Source organism: Sprattus sprattus, assembly GCF_963457725.1.
Source record: "Sprattus sprattus genome assembly, chromosome: 16".
In the NCBI taxonomy this organism is placed as follows: Eukaryota; Metazoa; Chordata; class Actinopteri; order Clupeiformes; family Clupeidae; genus Sprattus; species Sprattus sprattus.
The window spans coordinates 29,164,652-29,185,629 of NC_137914.1; the positions used below are offsets into that span (position 1 = coordinate 29,164,652).

The 20,978-nt window shown below is 43.3% G+C and overlaps 1 protein-coding gene across 1 annotated transcript in view; it reads right to left on the reverse strand.

The window, feature by feature from the left end:
- Window positions 1–1,060: 1,060 nt before the first annotated feature.
- The window catches only part of cep120 (centrosomal protein 120), a gene marked incomplete at both ends in the record, with an annotated part of 33,893 nt that continues 13,975 nt past the window's right edge, over window positions 1,061–20,978 (reverse strand). The window contains 6 exons of the mRNA XM_080853262.1: window positions 1,061–1,289; window positions 5,885–6,030; window positions 11,127–11,225; window positions 11,562–11,684; window positions 16,950–17,111; window positions 20,885–20,977. Coding sequence (XP_080709388.1) covers window positions 1,061–1,289; window positions 5,885–6,030; window positions 11,127–11,225; window positions 11,562–11,684; window positions 16,950–17,111; window positions 20,885–20,977 — 852 coding nt within the window. The remainder of the gene's footprint in view (window positions 1,290–5,884; window positions 6,031–11,126; window positions 11,226–11,561; window positions 11,685–16,949; window positions 17,112–20,884; window position 20,978) is intronic.

A 20,978-nucleotide genomic window follows, 5' to 3' on the forward strand; every position in this document is an offset into this window, starting at 1 on the left:
AGAGAGAGATGGCTGTTAGAGAGAGAGAGACAGGTGGATAGAGAGATGGCTGTGAGAGGAAGATGGCTGTGAGAGAGAGATAGAAAAGAAAATACAATGCTGTAAGTGATTGATTGATGACCACACGGTTAGAAATTGCTTTTAGAATAACGACGAACCTCTTAAATTGACATATGCTGTTCAAATTCTTATCATCCAAACATCACAGCTCTGCAAGAGACAGATTATTTTGAGCATCAACAGTGAAATACGGCCTAGAATTATAGTCCTGTCCGTTTGTGTTTCTACGGGGCACTCAGTGTAACAGAATATACAAAACTAAATTATTAAATTACCCTTCTAAAACAGGAATTCTACCTGTGTAGAAATGTCTGTAAATTATTTCTTAAAAGCTGCTATGTAAATAAATATTGCTCTGGTGTTATTTAAATAGTCCATCACACATGACCCTTTCCTGAGATGCTACCCCCCCCTGCTGGTGTTAACCAACACTACAGTCTGAACAAACCTGCTCCAGACCACACAGATGATGCCTGCCTGGTGGAATAAAGAGAAGAGAATGCACTTTCCTGTTTTAAATAAATCTGGAACTTTTATGATTCATTCCATAAGAAGTAAAAGCTGGTCTAAAACTGATAAAAGACACAAACACACACACACACACACACACACACACACACACACACACACACACACACACACACACACACACACACACACACAAACATACAAAAGACAAAACATTTCTATGCACATACACACCTTTCATAGACAATAATTCTTGTGTCCTGACAATCACAGATATCAATTCAAAGTGTCCCATGTGAGATGCCGTAGCCTGGCGCTCCGGTGGAGTGGCGGTCGCTAGCAGTCAGTTGGCTGCTCACTTCATAGTGGCCTCTGACTGGCTCTTGCATGTGAGGTGTCCAACTGGTCACCATCAAGGGCTCTCTGTAGGTAGTGAGGGGGGGGGGGGGGGGGGTCTATCTGTCCATCAGTGTGGGCCTCTGTGAGTTCTATCTGTCCATCAGTGTGGGCCTCTGTGAGTTCTATCTGTCCATCAGTGTGGGCCTCTGTGAGTTCGGTCTGTGGATGGAGGCCTCTGGGTCATGGCCTCCTGGATCTGCCGGTTGAGCTCGCTGATGATGCGGTCCTCGTGTGTGTAGACGCCGGTCCGCAGCAGTGTGTCCCTCTCCTCCAGCAGCCGACTCAGGTGATCGTCCACGCTCTCGCCCCCCGCCACACACGCAGGCTCACGCCACACAGGCTTCAGCTCCTGTTGTTTCAGCCTGCTCGGGGATACACACACATTAGCACACCCACACACTCCCATGGCACCAATCAGATGACACAAAGAATTTGTACATGTATTTGATAGGTACATGTAATCCCTTGGGATATATTTCATGACCCTTGGTGTTTGGTGTATGATTGATGTCTTATTATTACACTACCAGTGTCCTTGGCAATACAGCTGCTATCAACATAGCTTAACCTTGTTAAAATGAAGATATTGTGGCTGTATGATCCATTTCACTCAGCAGTACATACAGTATGTAGATAAAAACTGCTATATAACCAAGCTGTATAGCACAGGGAGCTGTATAGCTGTATAGCATGGTTAGCTGTATAGCATGGGGAGCTGTATAGCATGGGGAGCTGTATAGCTGTATAGCATGGTTAGCTGTATAGCATGGTGAGCTGTATAGCATGGTTAGCTGTATAGCATGGGGAGCTGTATAGCTGTATAGCATGGTTAGCTGTATACAGGGAGCTGTATAGCATGGTGAGCTGTATAGCATGGTTAGCTATATAGCGCCTAAAGGAAATTGTATTGTTATGGAGCTGCATAAATTAAATTAAATTAAATTAAATTAAATTGCATGGGGAGCTGTATAGCTGTATAGCAGGGGTGCCCAAATTCGTACTTGTCAGGGGCAAAATATTAATCGGAGTGGAGGACCGCGGGCCAAAACCAGAGTTTCATGTTAGGTCATGCCCCATTATATTGAAATGTGTTGCATATGTGTACCCAATTAACATTACCATTAATATACATACCTGCAAACTCAGAAGGGCTAAGAAAAGGTGACAAACCAATCCCCTGTAGGGAGGTCTGGGGGTATCCCCCCCCCCCCCCCCCGATTTTTTTTGTTATTTTAACATGTAAATTAAGCATTCTGGTATACTCCAAGAAGAAAATAATGGGGAAGATAACATTTGCTTCAGGTAATAAATAAACATTTATTAACATATCATACTAATTTAATATAATCTATTAAGGACATACACAGGGAAGATGTTAAAATCCCAGTGCCGTAGGTAGGGGACTTATATAATGGCCAATCAACTAACAGCAAGTAAAAGGCTAATAAACATGTTTTCAGGCAACAAGAGTGACTACTGATGTTTCGATGGAAATACTCCCATTATTTTCTATTTGTATCCGTCAAAAGAGAAAAATATAACAGTTACGTGTAAACTGTGCCGTGGAAACAAGCGCCTCTTGACTGCACTTGACTCCACAAGTTACCTCCACAAACATTTGTTAACCCAACACGAACAGGTGAAACTTGTAGCGAGAGAACGTCATGCCTCGACCTCAACTGAAGGACAGACTGCCCCAACTCAGAAATAGAGAGAGCTTGCACATTGACTACTGGTTGTTTTCATATTTCATATCAACATTCTTTACACACACATAAGTAAGGTACTTACAGTTGGAAGTTGCACAGGCACCCTGAGGGTTTAACCTTTTTCCATTATACATGTTTTAGTTAAGTTGAGAAGACTATAACATCAGCTAGATATCTAGCTATCATTTCATGCAAACGGAGCTCTTCCATTTAAATCGTTTAAGGTTAAGTAAAAGTTTCCTTAGCTAGCTAGTTAACAAGCAACAAGATAACCATAGATATGGCTCTGTATTGACAAAAGGTCAATAGCGCCCCCCTTGACCCATCTGAAACAATGTTAAAACTGTGGCCAAGCAGTGAACTGCAACCAGTCTGAGTTAAATATGACGTTGAAATAGAGACCTTGTTAAAAATGAGTTAAAATGCTGTCTAACGAATGACGTTCTAACTATAATTCTGACCGGAGCGCGGGCCAAAAATAAATCCAGCGCGGGCCCCAAATTGGGCAGCATGTATAGCATGGTGGAAGAAAACTGGATTATTGTAAGGTCTGATTTTAATTGACTTCATTTTAGAATTTCATTGTTCCATTACCTAGACATCTTGAGTTGAAGAAGCACAAGGAAATACAGTTGCATTAAATGGACTGCCACACAATATGCTGTCAGTGTTTCCCTTGGATCAGAGCACACCTATAAAATCAACACTATTTGTGCACCAACACACACCTCACACACCAACACACACCGACACACATCAACACACACCTCATACAGCGTGAGAGTCAGTGAGCACCAACACACACCTCATACAGCGTGAGAGTCAGTGAGCACCAACACACACCAACACACACCTCATCCAGCTGTGTCAGAGTCAGTGAGCACCAACACACACCTCACACACCAACACACATCAACACACACCTCATACAGCGTGAGAGTCAGTGAGCACCAACAAACACCCACTCACACCAACACACATCATGCTATAAACGCAGGAAACCACCAGTGATATACTCCCAAACACTTCCAAATGGAAAGAACACACACACCACAAAAAAGGGCAGTTTTACTGCCTAATGACAAATGACTCCACAGACCTGTCTGTGCTCAGAGGGTCAGCTAGAATGTGCACAGCTGTTTGAGTTGTAAGCCTTCAGGCAACCGAATGAATCATGGAAATCTCCCGAGATGCCGAGAGCCCGTCAAACATGCACGGAGGAGAGGAACTCATTCCTCTCCATACAACACCACACTCAGGACATGCGTTTGAGCCGCACAGATGCATGATCACACAGACATGATACTCAATAGAACACCTTAGGATATGCCTTTGAGCTTCACACATGCATGATCATAAAGACATGATACTATCAACTAGGGATGCACCGATACTGATACCAGTATCGGGTATCGGGTCGATACTTTGTTAAAATACTCGTACTCGTTTTAAATTACCGATACCAAAAACCGATACCCAGTGTTGCGTCTTAACGCGTGTGTTTTCTTCTCCTCTACTGTCTTTGCCTTACAGGTGTGAGAGCGCCGAGTTGCATAGAGGCCGAGAGCGGTATTGCAGACAGATAAGTTGAGGTTGAACTTGCAGTTTAAATCAATTCAATAACAGCTTGGATACGATGTGTGGAGGTGGCTTGCGTAAGCTTACGGTTTCGCTAGAGATTTTAAACTTAACACGTACGACCTCCAGTAAAGGTTAGTGCTATCTTCGGCTATTTTATGTTTTGCAGTTAACTTAGAACTGCTGTTACATAGGCAAAGTGTAGGGGCTAGCCTACTGTCTTTAGCGACGCTGCGCCTAAAACATATTATTGCCATTTGCTACGGTTGATTGACGGGGACGGGAATGTATTTGTTTTCTCCTCTTTTACCCGGACGCATTTAGATCTCGAAAGGAGGACATGTGAGGGTAAAAGAGGACGTCTGCCTTGTCTTGTGTTTCAGGAATCTTGTTGACTTGCTAGTTTGTCATAAACACCCGCTAGCAAGTAGCCGCTAGCAAGACATCCCGTTAGCGATGTTAGCAAGGTTGTTTTAACCTTCTTGGACATTGATGCTAGTATTACGTTTTTTTTCTCCGTTTTTCCACCTGATGCTTATATTAAGTGCTCTTGCGTTAACTTATTTGCATTGTTATTGTGATAGCTATGTTGGCTAGGTTGCAAACAACTTCCCTAACACAGTCAAGCATCAGGCATGTGTCAATTTGTCTGCAAGAATGTAGCCCAGTTCATTGTCAACATTAAACTCTAGTAAGAAATCGCTATACCGTTGTGCTGCCTTAACGGCGATTTGGACTCATTTTAAGATAAATTATGACAGGAGTAAGGCACAGTGTAAGATCTGCACTGTTACAGTGTCGAGGGGCGGAAAGGAAAGTACTTCGTTTGACACAAGCAATTTGATTAAACATCTGAAGACGCACCATAGTGCTAAGCACACAAAGTTCACTCATGCCAGTGGCGCAAGAGACCAAAGCAACCAATCTTTACTGACGTCTTTCAAAAGAAAAAAACGCGCACGCACACAGACAGAGAGAGAGAGAGAAGGGGAGGAAGAGAGTTGTTGATCCTTTTGTAACTGAACTGAGCTCATGTTCTTATTCAGGATAGTTCTGTTCACTTTTTGTTAAGCAGACTGTGTTAATTTAAGCAAATTAAATTGCCATCTGTCTATATTGACATTTTGTCTAATGTGATGATATTGACTCTTTTTTTTTTGTTTAAACCAGAAAGCTCTGTTTATTTTTGCCTTGGGATAGCCTTCTGTTAATGTTGTACTATAGGCTTGACATAACCTGCAGAGGATAAAATTAAATCTTTCATGGAAACCAAATCTTGGAAGTATCGGTATCGGTACTCGGTATCGGCAAGTACACAAATAAAAATACTCGTACTCGTATCGGTTTGTAAAAAAGTGGTATCGGTGCATCCCTACTATCAACTGGCATATACCACAGACTTCATGAAAAATATTGGTCTCAGGTGTAATACAAATTAGGTTAATACATTGAAATAGTTTGGGAGAAGTCAATAAGGTATTTGTAGTGTGTCTTCACTGTGTACTTGAGGTCAATACATGTATTTTAAGTCAGTACCTCTCTCACTTATTTCAAAGGGTAGTAAAGGTTGTACTTGGAGTCAATAAAGTAAGTACTTATGCCGCCTACTGGTGTGAAAGTACTGAACTGTTGTGTGAAAGTGTGAATGTAAGTATCCAGGAGCTGATTACCTGTTGAGCTCGTTCCTGATGTCCTCCAGCTCGTTCTTCTCGGTCTTGACCACTTCCTTCTCCTCTGCTGCCAGGTAACGCAGACGCATGTGCTCCAGCTCCTGCTGCTGCTTCTTCAGCCGGGACATGGCATTCTCCTGCTCCCGCTGACACACACACACACACACACACACACACACACACACACACATAGGACACAGGACACACACACACAGGACACAGGACACACACACACACACACAGGACACACACAGGACACACACACACACACACACACAGGACACACACACACACACACACACAGGACACACACACACACACACACACACACACACACACACACACACACACACACAGGTTATGTTGGGTTTTAAGGTGGGTTCACTGTTGTCTGAATTATTGTGATGAATAGGATGGCAGTACAGTCCAACCCCCGTATCTGCTGATTCGGTTTCAGTTTCCCCCAGTGTCCCAAATCCCGAGCACAGGAAGAGGAAGATTCCAAAGATAAACAGTAAAGTAAAGGAAATGCTAAATATGTTATGTGCAACACATTTTCATTGCTCTATTGTCATAAAGTCAGAATCCCATTCATTCCAGGGAGAGACCACATATTTACACGACTTTTATAACAGTATATTGTTATAATTGTTTTATTTTATTGTTAGTTATTGTGATTGATGCCCATTGTGTGTAATGTATAAATTAACTATTTTCAAAGGTATATATGTACACTACCGTTCAAAAGTTTGGGGTCACTTAGAAATGTCCTTATTTTTCAAACAAAAGCACTGTTTTTTTCAAAGAAGATGACATTAAATTAATCAGAAATACACTCTATACATTGCTAATGTGGTAAATGACTATTCTAGGTGGAAATATCTGGTTTTTAATGAAATATCTACATAGGTGTATAGAGGCCCATTTCCAACAACTATCAATCCGGTGTTCTAATGGTACATTGTGTTTGCTAATCGCCTTAGAAGACTAAGAAAACCCTTGACAACCCTTGTGCAATTATGTTAGTACAGCTGAAAACTGTTTTGCTGGTTAGATAAGCTATAAAACTGGCCTTCATTTGAGCTAGTTGAGTATCTTGAGCATCACATTTGTGGGTTCGGTTATACTCTGAAAATGGCTTGAAAAAGATAACTTTCATGTGAAACTCGCCAGTCTATCCTTGTTCTTAGAAAATGAAGGCTATTCCATGTGAGAAATTGCAAAGAAATTGTACTTTTCCTACAACGGTGTGTACTACTCTCTTCAGAGAACAGCAGAAACGGGCTCTAACCAGAGTAGAAAGAGAAGTGGGATGCTCCGGTGCACAACTCAGCAAGAAGACAAGTATATTAGAGTGTCTAGTTTAAGAAACAGATGCCTCACAGGCCCTCAACTGGCAGCTTTTTAAATGGTACCCGCAAAACGCCAGTGTCACCTTCTACAGTGAAGAGGCGACTCTGGGATGCTGGCCTTATAGGCAAGGTGGCAAAGAAAAAGCTCTATCTGAGAATCGCCAATAAAAAGAAAAGATGGATATGGGCAAAAGAACACAGGCATTGGACAGAGGAAGATTGGAAAAAAGTGTTCTGGACGAATTGAAAGTTTGAGGTGTTTGGATCATACAGAAGAACATTTGTGAGACGCAGAACAGGTGAAAAGATGCTGTAAGAGTGCCTGACGCTATCTGTCAAGCATGGTGGAGGTAATATGATGGTCTGGGACTGCTTTGGTGCTGGTAAAGTGGGAGATTTGTACAAGGTAAAAGGGATTTTAAATAGGGAAGGCTATCACTCCATTTTGCAACGCCATGCAATACCCTGTGGACAGCGCTTGATTGGAGCCAATTTCCTCCTACAACAGGACAATGACCCAAAGCGCACCTCCAAATTATGCAAGAACTATATAGGGAAGAAGCAGGCAGCTCGTAGGCTGTCTGTGATGGAGTGGCCAGCGCAGTCACCAGATCACAACCACATTGAGCTGTTGTGGAAGCAGCTTGGCTGTATGGTACGCAAGAAGTGCCCATCAAGCCAATCCAATTTGTGGGAGGTGCTTCAGGAAGCATGGGGTGAAATTTCTATAGATTACCTCAACAAATTAACAGCTGGAATGCCAAAGGTCCCCAAGGCTGTAATTCCTGCAAATGGAGCCTTTTTTGATGAGAGCATAGTTCGAAGGACAAAATTAATATTTGAAATAAAAATCATTATTTCCAACTCATTTGATAAATACAAGTGTGAGTTTTCATGGAAAACATGAAATTGTCTTGGTGACCCCAAACTTTTGAACGGTAGTGTACGTGAAAAACAGGTTCCATGGTGTTGGTACTATCCTCAGTGTGGGCTCTCCATGGTAGGTGATCGGCGTGTGGTCCGTAGATACGGGGGCACTAGTGTAAGCTTTCAGACCTGTTGATCACGAGGACAGTTTGCAGGAGACTTTTAGGCTGGTGAGGAACAGCTACAGATCAAAAACAAAATCTCCTTTGACAGGTTGGGGCTTGAGGATCTATACTAAAGGGGGAGAGAGAGAGATCTGGATGAAGAAGGGAGAGTCCTTGACTGGGGAGAACTTGGGCAGTGAGCATGTGTGAGAACTCCATGGCCTTCGTGCAGCCCAGCAGCTCAGAGTTGACTGAACACAGCCAGGGAGGGTTGAGAGGTTGGTGTGTAATGGAGTCACAGCCAGGGAGGGTTGAGAGGTGGGTGTGTAATGGAGTGTAATTGTGTTTTTCCTGAACATGAGAGACCAATAAGGGCTTTTCACTACAACCTAATTGCAAGAAAAACAGGCTTTCCCTCAAAACATTTCTCTAGTGCACAAAGCCAAATATACGACAGAGCAAAAACGCGGCGTCCTAATCAGCAGGGCCTCCCGGGTGAGAGGGGGGTTCCCCACGCTACCTGTGGTCGACGGCTTCAGCGCTAAGCGTTTCCAGAGACACAACCCAGAGGCTCAACCCCAGGCAAGGTGTGTGGTAACTCCACCGCAAACTCCTCTGCTATTTCAGTAATGGCAGCCAGTCAGTCAGCATATGTTTTGTGTGTGTGAGTGTGTGTGTGTGTATTTTTGAAGGGGGGATTCAGCTGAGATGCAGTGACCAGTGGCTGACCCCTGTTCTCATGGCCCACGCCCAGGGAGGGGTCAGGAGGAGAGGGGGGAGAGGGGAGGAGAGAAGGGGCTGCTAGGCGCAGCTCAAGTGCAGTTTTCTGGAGAGGAAAGGAGAGGAGCTGACAGCAAAGACAGGCGCCTGGGGGACGTCAGCACTCTAACATTCTCAGGACCCAAAGGCTGGCACACAAGGACGACACCAAAGAGGTGTGTGTGTGTATGTGTGTGTGTGAGAGAGAGATTTGTGGGCCAGATATAATTAATTCAATAAAATCATCATTTATCAAATCCTTTAACTTTTTAAAAGAAAAAAAAAAGGTCACAGTTGGCCAAAAATACCCAGAGATAAGGTTCAGTAAGGAATGTGTGATTAGTTCAAGTGTGTGTGTGTGTGTGTGTGTGTGTGTGTGTGTGTGTATCTGTGCACTTCATCAAAAGAGTGAAACAGTAAATCTAAGAAATGAAAAAAAATAAACAATTCAATAATTTGACTTGTAAACAGGGCTTAGCAATGGTCATACGAACAACATTTTAAAAATGTGATAAAAGTGTTGGAACAGTGTCCTTGATGCTTTTGCTACATTTGGAAGCTAGCTGATCTGACAACCATGATCTCCTTTCCGTTAATCGTTAAAAAAACCTTTGTTAGCGGAGCCATTGCCTGGTTGTGGATGGTGGATATGGTCCTTTGACCTGATCGCCCAGCCCTGAGGTCAAGTAACACACACTGGAGAGCCACATCACCAATGGAGGGTGATCACGAGAACCCCAGCAGAGAGTTGTCACAGTAACTTTAGCCTAACCCACTCTCTGGTTTAAACCTCCAGGCAGGCAGGAATTGTGGAGGCGAGTATGTGAACAATATTACTTGTATTGCAGCAGAGATTGCAAACAGACATGAAGCAAAAGTGAAGTATATTCATTCTGGGCCTTCAGTCTGCTTGCCAAATCACTAATACCCCCCCCCCCCCCCCCCCCCACCCCAGTGAAGGAAGGCGAGATGGAGATGGTTAAAGCCTGGCTAATGCTTACTATAATACAAACATGATTTATGATCCCATTTCATATTACGCCGTGAAGCCCCTTAGTGCAACATAAATCAACTTGTGTTTTCTTAACACATATCTGGCACTTAGGAAAGAAAGGGAAGGAGAAGAGGGAGGAGGAGTGAAAAGGGGGAAAAAAGAGAGAGGCTCAGATTTTCCAGCTGGTTCTTGTCTGTAACACTTATTAGTGAGGCCTGATAAGCTGTTAGTGTGAGCCGTGTTTACACTGCTGGGAGCTCCTCGCTGGGTTCACTGGGATAGCAGCACAGTGCAGCCACTCACCGTACCATACCAGCCAACCTGGGGCTGGGTGACCCTCACCGTACCGTACCATACCAGCCAACCTGGGGCTGAGTGACCCTCACCGTACCATACCAGCCAACCTGGAGCTGAGTGACCCCAACCGTACCATACCAGCCAACCTGGGGCTGACGCTAGCACCGACGCTTACAGATGCACGGCTGGCACAAGATGCAACAGCTGTCTGCTACAGATCAGAGTCTGTTTTTTGTGTGTTGGTTTACAATACTGTGGCTGACAGACCCACACACGCACGTACACACGCAGGCACTCGCACTCGCACTCGCACACACACACACACACACACACACACACACACACACACACACACACACACACACACACACACACACACACACACACACACACACACACACACACGAATATCTGCTTGTATGAGCGTTGGCTGGTTTTGATCTGTAACTGATATAGAGCGGTGTGTTTGGCTCTGTTTTCATGTCAGTCGTCCATCCCTGTCTCTGTACGAGAGGACCACGGGCGGAGGGAGGCACTGAATCTCTTCAAGGGAACGAGGAGAGGCCATGGCTAGACGCTAGCCCTTTTTGGGTACACAATCCTTAAAGGAAGGATGCGGTCCAAAGCTGAAGTTGCTCCACTTTTATCTGGCAGATATTCGGCCTATTTGAATCGGTCTCTCACATCTTCCACTCGCTTGTCCAGTGTCTTATCTTACAGCACTTCCAGGTGAGGAAGTAAGGTAAAGGAATGAGCGTCAGTAGCCACGCAATGGGCAGGTCTGGGGTCAGGTGTTAAGCTTATCATACCTGCTTAAACCTGGCCAGCTCCTTCAGGGCGCGGCCCCACTGCTGCTTGTAGTGCAGTTTGGACTTGGTAGTGGTTTCTAGCTTCCGCTCCAGTTCACTCTACAGGGACAGAACCCACATGAGCACATAGGTTAGATATGGCACACTGTTTAAATGCTGCTTTTTGAGCTTCCAAAATGTTATTTTAGAAAAAAATAATATCCCATATCTGGCATTTTTAGTTAATCGGCATTAAAAAAATAAAATACAAAATAAGATTTATTTATGGTCTTTTTAGCATTTATTTGGCTAGGACAGTGAAGTGGGGAGAAGATCGGGAAACGACAGCAGGCCGGAATCGTACCTGTGTCCCCGCGGGCATTGTAACCCGTAAATGGGGTATTGGCTCGCGCCACAGTGACCCCCAGTTATTCTGCATTTTTAGTTAATTCTCACCTTCTCCAACCTCAGCAGGTTAACCTCCGACGTGAGGCGGACCTCGGGCCGAGTGTTCTGCTGCTCACGGAACAGCTGGAATTCTTTCTCCAGGAGTTTGTATTTGCTGTCGGCATCCAGAAGCTGAAAGGCAGCAGGAGGGAAAGCAGTGAGACACGGGAGAACTGCTTCTATTTCACAGCAACATCTCCCACCTGTCAGACTGTCAAGCTACACAACAGCCATTCTGTCTGTACAGAACAGACTCTGTGACAGACAACACAAGAATAAACACCTCCTTAAATGCTTACAACTATTTCCAAATTAGGCACCACTTTAGCTACGGAGGTGTTATTTCAAAAGCATTGTTAATCGATTTGAACAAGATTATGCAGAAAAAAAAAATCCACTGACACACACACAAACAGACACACACAGTCACACACACACACAGTCACACACACACACACACACACACACACACACACACACACACACACACACACACACACACACACACACACACACACACACACACACACACAAACAGACAGACACACACAGACACACACACAAACTGACACACGGACACACACACACACACACAAACTGAAACCACAGACACACACACAAACACTAACAAACAGACACACACACACAGACACAGAGTGAAGTTTCAGACTCTGTGGTAATTGTGTAAGGAATGGGGAGGGAAAAAAAACAACATTCACCTTCTGTTTCTCCTGTCTTTTTCTCTTGACAGGAAACAGACTCCATAGAAAAACCTTCACACACCAAATGCCTGCTATTCTGCAAGAGGAGTCAGCGAAGGGGGAGTGAGTGAGTGAGAGTGAGTGAGTGTGTGTGTGTGTGTGTGTGTGTGTGTGTGTGTGTGTGTGTGTGTGTGTGTGTGTGTGTGTGTGTGCGCGCGTGTGTGTGTGCGTGTGTGTTAGTGTCAGGCGGGGGGAGGATTTCTGGCTTGATAAACTGGTTCTGGTGTTTGTCGGCACTGAACAAATGTGTGTTTACACTTTCCTGACATTGGTGAGAGGAGATACAGAAGCCTGTGTCTGTGCGTGTGTGTGCGTGCGTGTATGTGCGAGTGTGCGAGTGTGCGTGTGTGTGCGTGTGTGTGCGTGTCTGTGCGTGTGTGGGTGTGTGTGGGTGTGTGGGTGTGTGTGTCTGTTTGTGTCTGTTTGTGTCTGTTTGTGTGTGGGAGGGAAGTTTATTAGGAGTTCAGGATTGCATTTTGTTGTGGTCAGAAACTGACTTTGCTTGATTTGTAAGTAGCGGTTCAAGCACAGACCAGATGCATGCTGGGAGAATGAGATAGCAAACAGAAGTATTTCAGCATGTGGGCAGTCTGGACAGGAGACACAAGCAGCCTGAACCTGGACACAACGCGTACATTTTAACTCTCACCCCCTCCTCCTCTCCCAACAGGAAAAAAAAACACTCTTTGAAAAGAAACAGATGAAAAGAAGACACAGAAACAGACAGAGGGAGAGAAAACTATAAACTATTAGACTGAAGGGAGCAGTACAACATTTAAAGAGAGTGTGGCCAAACAAACACTACAGAAGTGTGTGTTTCTGTGACTGCTTTATGGGCGAACATTTTCATCAAAATCTTGTGTTTAGTCTCACATATGAAAACTGGAACAATGTCAGATTAAAAACAATCTGTTATCGATAACAAATGTGCTTTTCCCACATAACCACGGAGAGTGAACGTCCACGAGATTAGAGATAGTCAGCACTGCCAGCAAAGACTTCCAGCGTAGTGACTAAACTACAGGGACGTGCAGTCATAGGAGGCAGGGGAGGCAGAGTCATTTGAAAAGCAAAAAAAAACAATTTTTTTATAAAAAATTATAATAATAATATATATTTATGTATTATAAAATAAATATTCATATTTCTCTAGTTATCTGTGTTACGGGTGTCATTTCTGCATGATTCCGATCATTTCGAGCATTTTTATTATCAAAATCGCTGACAGTGATCAGCAATGGTGGAAGAAGTACTGAAGTTTAGTACTTAAGTAAAAGTACAAGTACCCAGGAAAATGGAAGTAAAAGTAGAAGTAAAAGTACTACGTCAACAATCCTACTTAAGTAAAAAGTACAAGTACCCTGAAAAATGGAAGTAAAAGTAGAAGTAAAAGTACTACGTCAACAATCCTACTTAAGTAAAAAGTACTCACGTTTAAATTTACTTTAAAAGTAAAAGTAAAAGTAAAAGTACTCACGCAATGGGTTGTCTCTCAATGTCTAGGCTGTGCCATTTTGATTAAGAAATAGAGACTGGTAATAAATGCCTCTACAGATGTCACTACTAGTAATAATTATAAGCAACAACATTTGTTAATTGGAAAGGTTGGTGTACTTATTGGGCCTATTGTCTGTAATACTGTTCACACTCTATCTTACAATTCTGCAGATGACAAGTTATCTACCAGGGATTATTTGCCATTAACCCAAACCAATAAAGACACAATTTTATATCTTTTAATCTTTTATTTAATTGTAAACGTGTAAAAAATGGAAAAATGAATCATGAAAAACAAATGGAGTTGTTAAACTGGTCAATGCAGAGTTTCATGCTCTATTGATTGCAGAAAAGGGGGAAAAAATATTGAGTAACCAATCAATAAAAAAAGGCAAATCTTCACGTTAGCTTGACATTGCTAAACTACCAGCTTTATCTTACCACTACGTTAAATAAATAATCAAGGTGCAATCGTGTTATTTTGATGCTTTTGCTGTATGTCAACATGTATTTTGCTAGATAACAGTATAAAATCATGTCAGTAACCGCATACGATATGCAAAAGTCATAGACATTAATTTAGCATAGCAAGAACTCCACATAACTCGACCTGTTTCTCCAAATTTGAAGGCGAATTTTTTTTAGGTAGACGGGAAACGCGAATAAACGGGAGTTATTCTTGGGGCCTCTGAACTTGAACATGTCCTCAGATGAGGCTGACTCTGAATCCATGCTGAAAAGTTGTTTGTTAGTCAGGCTGTTTGTCGAATGTTTAAGCAAAACAGGCAAGGCTACCGTAGTGCTGCTGCTGCTGCCAAATACACACTCTGCTGTCATTGGAGCTGATAGAACCACCTGATTGGTTGAAACGTCCTAAAGCAAAGCAATCCATATTTTCGTGTAGGCAACATTTTGGCGAAACTGTGTTCATAAAATGTAACGAATAACGACACATATTGTAGAAATATAGCGGAGTAAAACTATAGATAATAGCTGCAAAATGTAACGAAGTAAAAGTAAAAAGTATGCACTATTATTTTAACTTAAGTAAAGTACAGATACATAAAAATGTAACGAAGTACAGTAACGAAGTAAAAATACTTAGCTACATTCCACCACTGGTGATCAGCCAATGAACCAGGGACGTGCGGTCGATGCATTGGTGTCTATGGCACTGCCTCCCCTGGGATTGCGCAATCACTCCAAACTGGGTTTTACGCATGCGTGCGCAAGCGTAGAACCTTTGAGTCGAGCTCAAAACTCATTGAAAAATCCCTTAGGGGAGGCAGGCAGTACCACTGCCTCTGGTAAGGAGGCGAGCGAGAGCGCACTTGTCGGGTATAGGTTCTGACGTCGGTTGGACCTCTTCTACACTTCTACTTGACGGCGAAAATGGAACATCGTATTGCTAAGCTGAAGCAGATCTCAAAACTGGACTTTCAATCCAAACGTGAAATGAAATGTGAAATGATAAATAATGGGAGACCAATGCCGGAGCTAAAAGTTTTGCTTCAAACGACGGGACAGAATGTATTGACATTTGCATTGGAGTGTTTCACGTTTCCCAACGGGACTACATGCGCAACACGAACCACGCTAAAGGCTGCTTCTACAGGACAGTTGGCTTGAAGTTGTGAGCAGATTAGGTGAGCTAAACAAGTCACTGACTGCATTCGCTCAAGGATGATCGTGGGAGAAGAGGACAACCTATTTCCACTGAACAGGGAAGTCTTGAGTGGATTACTTTTGTTTTTATTTACGAGCTCCAACGAAAGTGCACCAACTATCAATTAAACTGGCCAGTAGAACATGTTGGTATTGTGTGCAATGTATGCGGCGTTTAACTGTTTGCTTTTTAATATGTTGTGTAAATAAATATGTAATTGTTTTTTCAAAACTGTGTCCGAGTTGGGTAAATGGTCATTTAAATTAGCATCCCACCACCGTAGTTATATTTTCTCCAGACAAAATGAAATGAGCCATATCATTGGTGGAGGGCTACATACTCTAGCTTGTAACTATTAATATCTTATTAATAACTCATCATAATACAATAAAAAAACGATTGTTTAAAAATAATGGTATTAGACAATAAAACATAACGTTTTTTCAGTTCTGATCAGATGACAATTTTAAAACCATAGACATATATACATGTATATATACATTATATACATTTTTAAACAACTAGAGCTCAAAATTACGTAATCACTTCCGGTTTCTGTGCCTCACCAGCTACGAACCTCACGGCACGTCACTGCTAAACTACATCAAACATTCATGGCACATTCATAGTTAGGGTTTCATGTCAGTTAACCTAGCTATCCTTACTATCAAACCACAGTCATAGGTAGGGTTTTACGCTAGTTATCCTAGCTATTCTAACCATCAAACCAGTCTTAGTTAGGGTTTCATGCTAGTTAACCTAGCTATCCTAACTATCAAACCACAGTCATAGTTAGGGTTTCGTGCTAGTTAGCCTAGCTCTCCTAACTATCATACCACAGTCATAGTTAGGGTTTCATGCTAGTAAGCCTAGCTATCCTAACCATCAAACCACAGTTACAGTTGATGTCTCATGTCAGTTAACCTAGCCATCCTAACCATCAAACTAGGGGTGTGTTCAAAATATCGATACGGGGATACATCGTCGCGGGCCTCTTTACGATGCGTGTATCGATACGGAGGCGTCAGTATCGATACTTCACGTGCATCAAAAAAAAAAAAAAATGGGTTTCATGACAGTTAACCTAGCCATCCTAATCATTCATCCCAAGCGTAAGGAGCGATTAGGCAATTGCTAGGGTGTGGTATTATTAACTAATTAGTTAAACTTATATGGGGTGTTTTTGGGCTGAATGTTTTCCTATGATAATTCTAAAAGTTACATCCTCCTGCAAAGACTCTCCCAGCTGGACAGCCATCCTGGCCTACAAGTGTTAGTTCTAGGAGAACACCTTGCTAGAGTGCAGAGGTACAAAACTGCACTTTTGTGAAGTGAGCTCCTGAATTCTGAAATCCTTCCTTCTGACTGCATTTACACAGTGGAGTCGGGGGGGGACGTTATGACCTGCGGTGACCTGCTGTGACCTGGGCTCCTGGTGAGGTGATGGAGAGAGCAGAGGTGCTGTGTGCCTACCTGCTGTTGCAGCCGGGCGTTCTCCTCCTCCAGCTGTCTAGCCTTTGCTCTCTCTAGCTCCATCTGATGGGTGCAGTCCTCACGCAGGCGCCGCCCGCTGTCCTGCAGCTCACGCAAGGAGAACTCATGCTCTGCCCGCAACTCACGCTGAAGCCGCTGTGTCTGCATAGAACACACACACACACACACACACACACACACACACACACACACACACACACACACACACACACACACACACACACACACACACACACACACACATTTGTAGCAGATGTACTATTTGTACATGTGTATCACTAACATAAACACATATACAAAAACATGCTTGTGAACAAATGTAATAATCACATGCTCACAGAAACACAAAGGCACAAACTCCCTCAGTAACTTGCTCTCTCTCACACACACACACACACACACACACACACACACACACACACACACACACACACACACACACACACACACACACACACGCACACACATGCACACACACGCACACACACGCACACACACACACACACACACTGTACATTTTCTCTGCCACCCATGATGCAGTCTGTGTGGCTGTCTTACAATAACATACAGACATAAAGAGGCAAAAACACAACCCAACTAAAACAGAGGCCACACTATGCTCTCTATACAGCTACTGCCTCCATGACTGTCTCACCACAGAGGGTCCCAGTGTCTGTATGTGTGTGTATGCAGGGCTCGAAATTAACTTTTTGCCTTACCAGCCAACATGGCTGGTAGATGAAAAAATTTACCAGCCAATTATATTTTTTACCAGCCAAAATTAAACCTGCCATTTCAGACCTATTCTGACATTGTTTGATATAAACAATCTTTACATATGATTTCAATATCATCGTTAATCACTCTCAGAATGGATTTAAAGAAATCAACCAATATTGCCCAATTGGCTGGTGACAGCCGCAACACGTGCTGTATCATGCTGTACCCGGGAATCCTCAAAGGCCCTCCTTCACGATTAATTATTTAATTAACTTTTGCATGACCTTTTTTAAGCACATTCAAGAGTTGGCTATTAAAAATGTACTTCAGATGAATTAACAGGGTTCCCACGCTTGCCTTGAAAAAAAATTCCATGCTACCTCCTGATTTTCCAGGTACCATATAAAGTGATGATCTATAGGCCCCTGAAGCGCCCCCCTTCCCTCACACACACAACCCCCTAGAACACCTGACTACTTACTTGATTTAAAAGATGTGTCAGTCAAGTCTACATTGTAAATGCTTAGAGATTATGTCTTTTTTATAATATTCATGCATGAAATAATGCAACAAGCTGTAGATGAACAATCAACTGTGAGGTTGACCTATGCTAGAAGTTGGCTAGAAGTCTCTCTCTCTCCCTACACCGATCCCCTGCCTCTCTCTCTCTCTCTCCACCGATCACCTGTCTCTCTCTCTCTCTCCCTCCACCGATCCCCTGTCTCTCTCTCCCTTCACCGATCCCGTTACTCTCACCCCAGTGTGCTGGTGTACGGCCCTCAGAAAGCAGTGTGCTAGTGTACGGCCCTTAGGGACACGTTTCTAACCCAGCTCCCACGGCCCTCTCTTCCTCCCGTCCCTGCTGAGACCTGCATGTGCTTGCTAACCATCATTAATGAATCCACATTCAAAACAAACTCCCCTAAATGTGGTGAATAACACGGTTTTAGGAAAAGTCAATGAGTAAAACTGCATATGGGGATCAAACATAGTTCTAGTATTTTAAAAGCAAGGTAAAAATCAGCAAGTTGCAGCCAGCTAGTTAGCAAGATTTCACTGCTTACTACCTAACATTGATAAACCCAGGTTTACCGCACAGTTAAAACAATAACCCTAACTTGCGTAAGATGTTTCACTGTAGATGTCAAGGCTCCCATGTTGGCTGGGAAATTTATGTATTTGACCCTTCTATTGAGATCGCGAGTAACGTTTCTTGGCTATATTCCCGAAGTCCACCAATCCGAAACTATACTTTTAAAGTCCATTTCACCAGGTTGCCTGCATCAAATTCCAACATCCAATACACCAGAAAGGATGCCAAGAGCATGCTCTACATCTACAACATGGGATCATCCATTTCTATCAACAGTAAAAGCTGTTCACATGGTTTTTATAAACGCATCTTAATTCTGTGCTCAATAGTACTATTTTTCACATCATCCAATAACATTTTCCAGGACAACTGTTTCAATTTCCATGTAAGTGTTCACTTTTGCCCAGTTTCCATGACTTTTCCAAACCTGGAAAATTAAAAAATAAATTCCATGTTTTCCATGTTTTCCAGGTACCGTGGGAACCCTGATTAATTTAACCTCATAAGAAGCGCTGCATTAGGTCTACTAAAAAACAAAAATCTAAATTAAGCTTTTAAATGATACCTATATGATAGATAAATATTGTCCAACTAACACCACAGCATAGATATTCAAAAGCTTATTATACTATAGTCTTACTGATCTGTCAAAAAACCGCATTGAAAAAACAGAGGTAAGGCAAACAGTACCTCTGCTTCACTGAAGGGGGCGTGCGAGAGCCTACTGGTAGGCGATAAGCTTATTCAGCCATTGCTCTTCTACTACTACCACCGTCAACGTATTTCGGCTCCCCATTATTTGTAATGACCCACCTACTGCAACATGCTCTTGGTGTAGCTGTAGCTGCGGTTGTGGCTGTTGTGGCTGTTGTTTCTTCCTCCCTAGATGTTCTCTGCACCTTTGCTTGAGGTGATGCAACGGCAATGAATCGGCACATTATTTTAGCTTTCGTTTAACTGCGTTAACTTGCGTGTGGTCAACTAAGTCGGTTTCAACTTTTGATTCGTGCTCAAAATATTAGAACTTTATAAGCTCAAAGTATTAGAACTTTGTATTCACTGGCAAAATATTAGAACATTGTATTTGCGTGCAAATTGTTATTGTTGTATTAAAATTCTAAGAACTTTATATTACCCTTTCACTTCTCCCACTGTTCTTGTTGGCGTTGCAAGCTATTTTTAACCACGACGGGCGCAATAGTCGGGAGATTTGCTCTGCAATGTCACTCGCCAAGTGGCGGAGCATCGGAGACAATTTAGTCGCCAGCCCAAAAATCTACACGCCATTGGCGCTTAGCGGGTGCCAATTTCGAGCCCTGTGTGTATGTGTCTGTATGTGTGTGTATCTCTGTCTTACCACAGAGGGTCCCAGTGTCTGTGTGTGTGTGTCTGTGTGTGTGTGTCTGTGTGTGTCTGTGTGAGTCAGTGTGTGTCTGTGTGTGTCTGTGTGTGTCTGTGTGTGTCTGTGTGTGTCTGTGTGTGTCTGTGTGTGTCAGTATCTCTGTCTCACCACAGAGGGTCCCAGTGTCTGTGAGCGTGTGTATCTCACCACAGAGGGTCCCAGTGTCTGTATGTGTGTGTATCTCACCACAGAGGGTCCCAGTGTCTGTGAGCGTGTGTATCTCACCACAGAGGGTCCCAGTGTCTGTATGTGTGTGTATCTCACCACAGAGGGTCCCAGTGTCTGTATGCGTGTGTATCTCACCACAGAGGGTCCCAGTGTCTGTATGTGTGTGTATCTCACCACAGAGGGTCCCAGTGTCTGTATGTGTGTGTATCTCACCACAGAGGGTCCCAGTGTCTGTATGTGTGTGTATCTCACCACAGAGGGTCCCAGTGTCTGTATGTGTGTGTATCTCACCACAGAGGGTCCCAGTGTCTGTATGTGTGTGTATCTCACCACAGAGGGTCCCAGTGTCTGTATGCGTGTGTATCTCACCACAGAGGGTCCCAGTGTCTGTATGCGTGTGTATCTCACCACAGAGGGTCCCAGTGTCTGTATGTGTGTGTATCTCACCACAGAGGGTCCCAGTGTCTGTATGCGTGTGTATCTCACCACAGAGGGTCCCAGTGTCTGTATGCGTGTGTATCTTTGTCTTACCTCCAGCTCAGCATGTGCCAAGTTCTTTTCTCGCTTCTCCAACTCGGCCAGAGTCTTTTGTAGCTGCTCCTCGAGAAGGTTGTACTCTAGCTCC